Raw genomic sequence first — 11,141 nt, 5'->3', positions numbered from 1 at the left:
GTGTACTTTCATTTCCACAGTAGATAAATAACATGTTTGTTTGACGCACATTAAAAAACAATTCCAAGAACTGTTGTTTACATGAAACATGACGTCCTGGCTGTTGATCAGATGTCCTTGAAAATCGGCCATTACCCAGCAACTGGCTCAGAAAAACAAACTCACGGCCAATTCAGGAATATTTCTTTATTGGAAAAATATACAATGTTAGTGTGCCGATGGGTTTGTACATGAAATGAATCTTTGTTGATCCTCAAACCGTTTTAACGCATCGGGAAAGGATATCTGTTATGTACGTGTTGTTCTTAGCTGCCAGCTCCTGCTTCATTCTCCTCAGCTCCGCCTTCACCTCCGCCTCGCTCATGGTGGCAGGAAGTGACTTGGCCTTCTCCAGGAAGGTCAGGATCAGGTTTTCCCCCACCTGGCGAATAGAGGAAGTGCATCAGTTTTACAAAAAAAAAGGCCATGAGTAGATTTACATTCAAATGGTTTCAGAGATAATTAGACAAATGTGTGATCCATCTTCTGATCTGTACAAAAAAGCAAATCCAATACACCCAGGTTCTGATGTTTGTTCAAGGTCATTCTCAAGTTTGGCTTCATGAGTTATTTAATGCTAGAAAAATGGAATCACTACAACAGGAGGAAATAGAGATGTCTCGTTCATCTTTGTAAACAGTCTTGTTGACAAACAAATTAATGAACCTGCTAAAACCTATATCCTAGTCCATTTCTCCTAAATAAAAAGTGTTTCAGTTTCCACTTAGGGTCAAACTCAGTACTTGTTTGTCCGTCAGTCGTCTCTTGGCCTCGGGCTCTTCCTCCTGTGCCGACGTCCCCCCCGCAGGTTCCTGGAACTCCTCCAGCTCCTCCGCCTTCTCCTTGGCCATGGCAACCACAGATGGCGGGAAAGAGGCCATCTCGGCGACGTGGATACCAAAGCTCTGGTCGCACACACCTGGATACAAAGGTACAGTTGCGTCAAGTTCTGAGACTTTCTGATTCTTCTGATCAATCAATCATCAACCAAGAAAACTATTTTATTCTCAGTAACAAAAGAAGTAAAGGTCAAAGGAAAATTCACGTCTATCATCAACATAAGACAAAGGAATGATATATAACTCATTAGATGAGGATGACATTTTAAGATGATCTCAGGCTTGAATAAGCACCAGTCAATTTTATATAAAAGTCATGAGTTCAATCACAGAAAGATTAAATACAAATAAATCAGTGTGTAACCACAGTCAGAGCAGCAGTCGGTCATTAACTTTCCTTCACGCTAACAATGTTTGAACGAATTGGAAATAGTCCAAAATCCTGATGTTTTGCATTTTATTTTAGTTGGATGGAGTAAAAACTTATCTAATCTTAGTTTTCTGAAGAGACATAACTCGTTTCTATTCTGAAATTATTTTGCAACAACTGGCAAACACATTTGCATTGTGACTTGTTGCAGGAATGCTCATCCGAATAAATGTGTAAAGGATTCATTCAAATAAGCTATGTGAGAATAACTAAAAGCATCACTTAAACAGATAGACGAGGCAAATTTCATGTGTGAAAACGGCTTAAATCAAGTTAAGGAGCTGAAATGATTTGTTCCCTTATTTTACTTTCCATCAGACACGGTTAAAAAAAGCTGAAAAGTCCCATGAGGAATGCAACCACATGTTGCCTGACCTGGTTTGACTCTGTACAGCATGGTGAGCGTGTCATGAGAGGTCAGGGCCGTGACGTGCAGGTTGTGAACGGTGGGCTCATGTGCTGCGAGCGCCGTCAGCTCGTGGAAGTGCGTGGCAAACAGGCAGAAGCCGCCGATTTTGGAGGCAATGTGTTCGCTGATGGCCCAGGCGAGCCCGAAGCCGTCGTACGTGGACGTGCCTCTGCCGAGCTCGTCGATTATGATCAGAGAGTTCTCAGTGGCCGAGCTGGAGGGAACAGAGAGCCGACAGGTGAGACCAGGCTAGAGCCACTTGTGATGAAGCTATAAATGAGTGTGTGTGTACCGGAGAATGGCGGCTATTTCCAACATCTCAGACATGAAGGTGGACACGCCTTTCACCTGGCAGTCCCCCGCTCCCACCCTGGCCAGGACGCTGTCGACCACGCTCAGCTCCGCCTTCTCGCACGGCACAAAGCAGCCGATCTGAGCCATGAGAGCGATCACACCCACCTGCCGGATGAACGTGGACTTGCCTCCCATGTTCGGTCCTGCAGACAGGAAGAGAGGAGGAGGATCAGAGAAGAGGAGGAAGTGTCTCCAACATGAACCCATGAAATTAGGTCCAGGCAGAGTTTTCCTTTCATATTTGAAGAAAAAAGGCAGCGTGATGAACCTGTAAAACTTATTAAAACAATGTGTACAAGCGATATTCAACCCTTAAGTTTAGTATTTTGTCCAGCACCATCTTGGTTATTTGAAACCATAGGTGAGTATTCGAAGGAGCAGGGGGTGGAGCCTGAGGGAGACCTCGAGGACAATGCATGTCCACCTACACTGGCAACCTGCACCCATTGGATGCTGCTAGCTGTCAATCATGCTTTATCATCAACCATCAGGTCACTTCTCATAGACTTCAATAGAAAGGGACTTTAAGCAACCAGTGGACTCGCTCCCTGCAGGTCAATCGAATGAATACAGGTTTCAGGAATGTCACTTTCTGGAGTGGGTATACTGAGAGGATGCACTGAGAAATTCAAGAAATACATCCTTGCATACTAAGATATATTGAAGTTAGGTTTCTGAGTTTATTCTCAGATTTATTGTGATTAAAGCTCCTGCTAATAACTGCTGCTGTACCATGTGATGGGAGCGGGGACATCCGCTGGCTCTTCTTTACCTGTTATAATATAAAAGTTCTTCTCTCCGTGGACGAAGGTGATATCGTTGGGTATGAAGGCCTCGTCCGGGTCTGTCTCCATGCAGGGGTGTCTGGCCTGCAGCAGCTCCATGCGCCTGCAGCCGTCGGCCAAGAGGCGAGGCCGCACGTACGGCACCGGAGCGGAGACGGACGCCACCGCGAAGCTCGCCACTGCGTCCAGCTGCGCTATCACGTCGCTCAGCGTCTGGAGCGGGTCCACGTAGCCTGGGGATCCAAAGCATTCGAGGAATCGTCAGAGAGGAAACCGCAGCATGTCAGTCGATATGCGAGAATGAGTAACGTCTGACCACAGGCTCGTCATTAGAGGATTGTGAATGAAATCAATTACTGAAAGGTTCACATAAAGACAAATTCTGTGTAATTCATAATATCCATGAAGCTCAGACAAGGTCATTTTTTTACATTTTTCAAATCGATGTCTTGCCCACAAGATGGCCTGATCAGCATGTGACTCACCTGAGGCGATGCTGATGATCTCTTTGACGATGGCGTTCTGCGCCTCCTCGTACTCCTCCCTGCTCTTGGTGTACTCCTCATTCAGAGAGCTCAGTTTGCTGTGGACATGTGAAAGAGTGCATGCGAGAGCATCAGCTGACGGCAAGAAGGCCTCTATCCGTGGCTAACGTGTGCGGGGGTGTGACACGGACCTGTTGGTGAAACGCACTCCGTTCTTCTGGACGTCCAGTGTGGTGAATTTCTTGTTGTTCCTCAGGTTCTTCTCCACCTTGCAGGTGACTCTCATGTAAAAGCCCAGCACCGCGTTCGACTCCAGTTTCACCGTCTTACCGGCGTCCAGACCTGAAACGCAATGTTACTGTTATGAGCTCAAACTGAAAGTCCAACCACATCCACATATGAAAACAGTATATTTGCCAAATAGCCATCAGTTTCCTGCTTGTGATCTGGGTTTCCCGACCTTAACATGCTCCAGTTCCAGAGGAGACACCTTTTCCCTTCACCTCTGAGTCTACCCTGGAAAGTGAACCTCAACTGACTTCCTGTGATTGGCAGCAAGAAGTTGTTTGTGTTCCAACCCTAACCCATGGCACCTGGTTCTAAAACCAACTAGAATAGCACTCAGAGCACAAACATCCACCAATTGGATCGGAACCCAATTGCACACACTCAACATTTCATTAAGATCCATGGATTATCCTCTCTTGTAGCGTTAAAGAAGGCGATAAAGAATTCCTGGATTCGCCCCTTGTTTGGGATTAACACCATATTTTAATGGATTCTTCCGGGGTCATATCCCAGCCCTCCACAAAAGTTAAGTTAAGTAATTTTTGAGTTATCCTGCAAACATAGAAACATTTTTTTATCACAAAGAGAAAGATTTATTCATCACATGATGAGAGCACGGCGAAATCGACTTGCTCTGGCATTTGAAGTCACAGCACATCAAAAAAAAAGAAAAAGGAAACCTTATCAGCAGATGTGCGCGTGAAGCCGCACCCTTAAAATACAGTGTCCAACTTTGTTGTGAGGAAAAAATACATTTCTGTTTGATTAATGGATTTACTTGGTCTCTGTGCGTCTGTGTGTGTGTGTGTGTGTGTGTGTGTGTGTGTAATCACCGAGTTCTCTGGCCGCGCTGTTCAGCACTGCCTGCATGCTCTTATCAAGCGTGTCCATCTTTTCTCTCAGCTCACTCAGCACCGGATCGAACGACGCCTTCACCAGAAATTCATGGTGATCGATCTGCACGGTGCGCACAACGTTTGAGAGAGGAGCAGTGTTAACAATATGTACAATCGATGACACGCAAACACAAAGCACAGAGCATCAGCCTCCCTTTTCTCCTCGAGTGTGAAAGCGTGAAAGATCGGACCTGGTTCATGTCCAGAGTGGTTTCGATCATCTCCTGATATTTGATGAAGTCGGAGTGCAGGTCTCTGAGAGGGGAGACGAACACGGCCTCCAGCAGAACCTGGTGGCTGCCTGCAACAGACGCACACATCGGAAATGAATGATTATATATTGTATAGAGTCGGAACGTCGGCCTGGAGTGAAGATGTGATGCAATCAGGTAGGATAGCATCTGCAGCTTCAACTGAGCTTCTCAGAGGAAATGTGTTTCCAGTCATTATGCAATGAGAGCTAATGGCATCCGGGCTCCAGCTCCAACGTTAGCAGACAGACTGAAGAGAAAATTCATCTCCACCTCTGACTCTTTAAGCAAATTTTTGACAAAATAATGAATCATTATTCTAAAAGGTTTTCACCAATCACAACAAATCTGAGTCGTGTTCAAGTTCTTCAAACAAACCGGTAAGATGACAGGGTTTCTGCAAGTTAATTATAAGACTATCTGAGACCAGAATCAATTACATTTAAGATTTACTTTCCCATATTTGAAGATGAAGTATTTGAAGATGAAGTAGACAAATGCTCTCTCAACCTACAGGCAGATAAATTTGGTCTTTGCATGGCCCCTAAACTCTTAAATGTTTTTTTAAAGCACAACAGAAGAAGAGTTAAATGAACATTTACATACTTAAAACCAACCTAAATATATTAAAGACCTGGTAGGTACGGCATATTGAAGACTTTTGAGGACTTAAATCCAGATGACTTAATTATTTTACACTTTTGAGACTTTTTAAGATCCTGTGGAAACCTAGCCTGACGTTGTCAGACTCACAATTCTAGTCAGAATGTGAGTCTGAGACCGCTCCATTGGGCTCTCATTATGGGGCGTGTTTCAGCTGACCAGGAAGTAAAATTCCTCTTCGCTCAATTGGATAGACCTACAACCAATCAGAGCAACGTAGTATGTGACGTATGCTAAGCAACGCATTGTGAGTTATTTACTAACCCGGGTTCACACCGGACGCTTCCGTGCAGCGCCAAGCCTTAAATAACAGCTGGCTCCCATCCACTCCCATGTTAAAACTTTGTGCCGGTCACACCGGAGGCTGAAGCACCGCGAGGCAGCCTCTACTGGATCAACGGGTGATATTATTAGCGCTGCCCGGCGGTTCAGCGTCGCTTCAGTGTCCGTTGTGAACAGCCAAGCGCCGGGGCGATAGGGATTAGTGTGTTGCTTTGGCGTCGCCTCCACGTTCTCTGTTCCTCTTTCAAAATGAATGCGCTGTCAATGTCTTCTAAAACAGACTCAATGGCAGCATCTACACATCTCAGCTCGCCAGCGGCAGGCATGTTTGTTGAGAACGAATTCAACCCAAGGGCACTTTGATGACGTGGTACCGTTGATCATCTGTCAATCATCGTATAAAGCCCGCCCTGACAACTGATTGGCCCGGTCGGGGCATAATTTTTTCCCAATGGAGCGGATCCAGACCGAACTGCCCGACCAAAAATGTTGTGGGCGGGGCTAAGTTTGTCTGGCATCCAGGCTAGTGGAAACCCTGGATGAATGGCACCATGGCTTTATCCGCTTTTATAAAACCAATTTAGAAAAAAAAGTATGATGCAAACAAACAGGGGTCATGCTGTCACTGACTCGTTGGCTGCAGGTTTGCCTGATGTACCTGAGGATCTCTCGATGGCCGCGGCAAGGGGGGGGATCTGGGTCACAGCCTGGTAGACGCGATAACAGTCCTGCAGCGTGGCAGTGTGCCGGTGGAACTTCTTGGCCAGGCGGTGGAGATCGGGAAAGCGCCGCAGCAAGTCCTCCTGGCAGGTGTGCCTGAGCTCAGAGTCACACACGAAACTCTCCACCAAGTCCAACCTGCGTGTACACACACACAAAAACACAATTACACATACACACAGGAGAGCGAAATGTCACAGATGATCCCAAAAATGTGTCCTATTAACTCAATAAATGATCAATAAATGATCAGTAAATGATCCAAAAAGACAAGCCCATTAATCATTAGTCACTTGAAAGAAAATGTATTATTGTGATAAATAAAAGTTGGCGTTTACAACAAGAGACATTTGAGGACTTTGTTTTCTGATGTTTTTCTGACATGAGAAAATAATATGCAGATTTATCAACATCAACAAGAAGTAGTGACAGAAACACGAGTCCTAACACCTCACACTGTTATTTCAGAGAACACAAGGGACGTCCCCCAACAAGCTTTTTCTGGCCTTGAGTTCTTCAGTCTAACTTTTTAATCATGTGATCCAAAACCTGAAGCTGAATTCATTAAGTTGAAAGAGTTTGAATTCAATCTGCTTTATTTTAGCCCCTTTAAAACAGGCCCTGATGGGCTGTGGACGTGTCATTACCTCTCCTCTATTTTGGTTCGGTCCATCAGAGGCTGCTTGATCCACTGGTTGACGAGACGCTGGCCCTGCGGTGTGCGGCACTTGTTCAACAGACCGGCCAGGGAATGACTTCTGCTGGTGTCGTCAGGTGAAGCCTGGATGACACAGATCAGACACATGTCGTGTTTTAGAACTCAATGGTTTTGTTGTTATATCAAAGAGGCAAAAACGGTGAGAACCAACAAAACAAGAGACTTGCTTTTAAAATCCTGACCAATTTTGAAATTGGGCTAAATATGGAGGAGAAACTTCCCAGAAATTCTAATTTCTAATCTCAAACACACGCAAACTATGACACATCATGTTATGAAGATTATCCGAAGGTTTGTACGTGTAACCGACCCTTAAGCTGTGTGATCACAAGCTACTCAGTTTACACAACTCTCACAGGACAGACTTCTTAAACTAAACTCTCTTTCCTTCCTTCCTTCTTTGTACTGAGGGGGCAGGATTCTCCGGCCTGTGTTTATAAAAACCCAAACGAACTACCTCTGTGGCATTTTGCCCTGGTTCCTGGCACTGACCTGGAAGAGGTTGAGAGCGGTCACTGCAGCATTGTCCAGCCTCATGTACTGACCCAGGTCCAGAGTGGTCAGACTGAAGGAGTTGAAGTTGGACTCGTCGGAGAGCAGTTCGAGGAAACGCACTACTGCAGCCAGGCAGGACATCGCCACCTGAGAATGAAATCACACAGACACACAGGGACTCTGGTCACATGTTGTTGTTTTTTTTTATACTTAGCCAAGTATAAAAAATCTAAACATTTGCCTCAAGCCTGTGTTGTTACTGTGTGCGTCAGGAGGCTGTTTGATTCGTTCACCTGCTTGTCCAGCTCGGGCAGCGTGCTGCTGGCTGTCGTCTCTCCTCTCTTGGCTCGCAGCAGCCTGTTGAGATCCTGCACCATGTCCTTACTGCTGAAATCTGCCCTCTTCCTGTCAGAGACCAGCACGCCGCCACGCTCCACCACCTACACACACACACACAGTAATTACATTTACTTAATTCGTCATAATAATAACTGAGTGCTATGACAAGAAGTCACAATAAGAACATACAGAACAGAACATACAATTATGAAGACTTGAGACCAACTGTGATGGTTTATTAAGGTTTAATAACCTGCTCTAGACAAATAAGAAAAATGTGCATGAATAGTATTTTCTGCCTACAGTAATTTGTTATTGTTTTTGGACCACCACAGTTTGTTACAACAGTCCACTGTGTGTGTGTGTGTGTGTGTGTTCATGTTTGAACATGTATTTGCTGTATCTTCCTCCAACTCACTCCGCTGAGGCTAAGCGATTTATCTTGTGGAGCAATGTTGAATGTCCTATATTAATAAATTGTTTTATTACGACTATAGTGAAGTGGATTTTTCCGTCCTCCTCCGACTTGTTCGAGAGACGATGTCTTCACTGCCCTCGCAGGATTAAATACAGCTGTGCTCAGCTCGACTGACTTCACCATACCTGTCGTAGTTTGCTGCCGTCGGCGTTGCCGTCCCCCTGGGCTAAGAGACACTCTTTGGGGCCGAGCTGGACGAGCATGGACTCCAGGTTGGAGAAGATCTCGTTGTCTGCAAACTCGCACACTCCCATGGTCCTCTGCGCGGCGTCCACATAGCCGACGCCGACCGCACGCTGTCCATCAGCTCCTGTGGCGATGCGCACGGCTACGACTCCCGCACTGCCCACCGCTCCGGTTCCACCACCGAACAGGATCTCCTCGAACTGAGTCAGGTTTCCCGGAGAGGCCTGCGTGTGGAGGCAAAAGACAAGATGGAGGACAGAAAGAGAGTCCATGGTTGTGAGAACAGCGATTGCTTCCGTTTATCCAACAGCCGCGAGCATCACAAACAATACCTTGTACTCAATCTTCCAGTCGTGCTCCTTGCTGCTCTTGCTGTGGTTCCTGTACACCTCCACTCTGTACTGCCGCACCAGCAGCAGGTCTTTCACGAAGGCCTCGAAGTTCAGCTTGCTCAGCACAACGCTCTCCAGCTTACGGCTCCCTGTCGACCAACACACTCACTGAGAAGAAGAAGCAAACTCCAGAGCGCCATGTTGTAGATTCATTTAAGGTGCAGCTGGTGCACAAAAGTAATATTATGCCTCTCTCTCTTCAGAACGTTTCAAATACAGGGTGCACAGGCAGCATGAATCTACTAGTCCACTAAAAGAGACAGAATTTAACAATAATACTCATAATAAAAATGACTAAATAAACATAAAGCTGCAGGTAAAGGGTAAAATGTCTTTACACAATAAAATGATTGACTTTGGCAGAACTACATTTTTCAAATGCTTAAACCAAACTCAAACCAAGATCCTTATGGAAAGATACATTATTATCCAAAAATGAACCGATTTTATTATACACAGGTTGGACTTTACTTTGAAAATCTCTTAATCTATACTGTAAATATGTTTGATATTCCGTACATTGATAGTTTGAGAGGTCCTGAACGCAGGCTTATCAGTCTCACTCTGAACTTATTGAGCAAAGTGTTTTTATAGAACTATGAAATATCCAGAAATGAACTGATTTGATTGTAGACATGTTGGACTTTACTTTGAAAAATCTCTTAATCTATACAGTAAATATGTTTATTGATAGTTTGAGTTGCCTGAACACAGGCATATCAGTCTCTGTCTGAACTTGTTAGCAAATTGTTTTTGCAGTACTTTGAAGTATCCAGAAATGACTTACTTGAAGCTAAAAATGTGTGTTTTTTATTTTGCAAAATCTCATAATTGGTATTGTCAAAATTCTATTCATAAAAATGACACAGGTAAGACAATATATACTTCTTGTGAATTTAATCCAAGCAATAATTTTTCAATTATGCATTTTGTATAGGCGCCATGTCAACAGTTTAGTTTGAAAACCGGACGTAGACCCACATGTGTTCTTCCTCTAACTTCGAGTACTAGTTGCCGTCCCCTTTCTGGGCGGTTTGGATGCGTTTACCATAAGTGTCAGTATATGAGTGCAGTAGAATTTCTGTGTCGGCTGATTTGACCACAGAGATGCGAGTGTCGGATGGCTTGATTGTTAAGTGGAAATTAACGGAACAAAAAGATAAGAATAAAAACACGAGGCCTCAGAATCAAACAAACAGTGATCAACAAGCTCCATCGATCCATACACAGAATTTATATAAATATAATTAACTATATTTATCCTTGTTATTATAATGATGTGCTGAATGCACATGTTTCCTGCTAAGCTCGGGGGTTGCAGCTCGTGCAGTGGGTGCATTAGCATCTAGCTTAGCTTGACTTTAAGCATCAAAACACGTTCAGTTTGCAGACTCCAGCTAGCTACATGCTAGCTCCTGAAGCTAAGGAGTACCTGAGCCCAGATGCTTGATGACCCCGTTAGTCTTGAACACCTCCTTCGCCGCGAATAGGGCGTCTTTCCCGTGCACGGTGTAGTAGTCGTTGCGGTCGAATATCCTGAACGTGGTGTCCGGTTTCTCCGGCATGGAGAAGATGAAGCTGAGGAAGCCATGTTCGGACGCGCTGTCCATGGACAAGTTATGCTTCGGCTGCACCGCCATGCTGGAATCTCCCGCCAACGCCGGGAACAGGCAGGAAGTTGCGTCATGCCATCGTCACCGTAGCTTGTTTCCATGGAAACGAGGCCCAACCAAACTATAGGGGAGTAACCAAGATAGATGGAGTAATCTATCTATCTATCTATCTATCTATCTATCTATCTATCTATGTATCTATCTATCTATCTATCTATCTATCTATCTATCTATCTATCTATCTATCTATCTATCTATCTATCTATCTATCTATCTATCTATCTATCTATCTATCTATCTATCTATCTATCTATCTATATTAATCCCTTCATCCATGCATCTATCTTGTCTTGAAACCATCTCTACAGGTCTGAAAACACATGCAGCCGTGGATGAGCTGCATGAGAAATGTCATCAGACACACTCCATCAGAATTAAACACATCCTGTTGTTATACAAGATCATACTGTCTTTCTCCA

The 11,141-nt window shown here is 44.6% G+C and overlaps 1 protein-coding gene across 1 annotated transcript; it reads right to left on the bottom strand.

Annotated features, from left to right (window-relative positions):
• Nucleotides 1–171: 171 nt before the first annotated feature.
• Nucleotides 172–10,707, bottom strand: msh2 (mutS homolog 2 (E. coli)). The gene is made up of 16 exons (XM_062413799.1): nt 10,482–10,707; nt 8,990–9,138; nt 8,597–8,881; nt 7,948–8,094; nt 7,652–7,801; nt 7,089–7,222; nt 6,380–6,579; nt 4,717–4,826; nt 4,463–4,586; nt 3,533–3,683; nt 3,342–3,439; nt 2,844–3,089; nt 2,010–2,214; nt 1,684–1,931; nt 783–958; nt 172–421 (listed from the first exon to the last, which is right to left on the bottom strand). The coding sequence occupies exons 1-16, from the start codon at nt 10,687–10,689 to the stop codon at nt 254–256; spliced, it is 2,799 nt and encodes a 932-aa protein (XP_062269783.1). The 5' UTR covers nt 10,690–10,707; the 3' UTR covers nt 172–253.
• Between the last annotated feature and the right edge of the window lie 434 nt (nt 10,708–11,141).

Source organism: Platichthys flesus, chromosome 20 (assembly GCF_949316205.1).
Source record: "Platichthys flesus chromosome 20, fPlaFle2.1, whole genome shotgun sequence".
Lineage (NCBI taxonomy): Eukaryota > Metazoa > Chordata > Actinopteri > Pleuronectiformes > Pleuronectidae > Platichthys > Platichthys flesus.
The sequence above is the reverse complement of the archived record's forward strand: the minus strand, read 5'-3'. Positions and strand labels throughout refer to the sequence as shown.

Coding starts and splice junctions, on each gene's coding strand:
- msh2 (XM_062413799.1), bottom strand. CDS start 10,689: ATGGCGGTGCAGCCGAAGCATAACTTGTCCATGGACAGCGCGTCCGAA. Junction 8,095..8,596: donor ACGGCAGCAAACTACGACAG/GTATGGTGAAGT, acceptor GTGTGTGTGTAG/GTGGTGGAGCGTGGCGGCGT. Junction 6,580..7,088: donor CGAACCAAAATAGAGGAGAG/GTAATGACACGT, acceptor GTGTACACGCAG/GTTGGACTTGGTGGAGAGTT.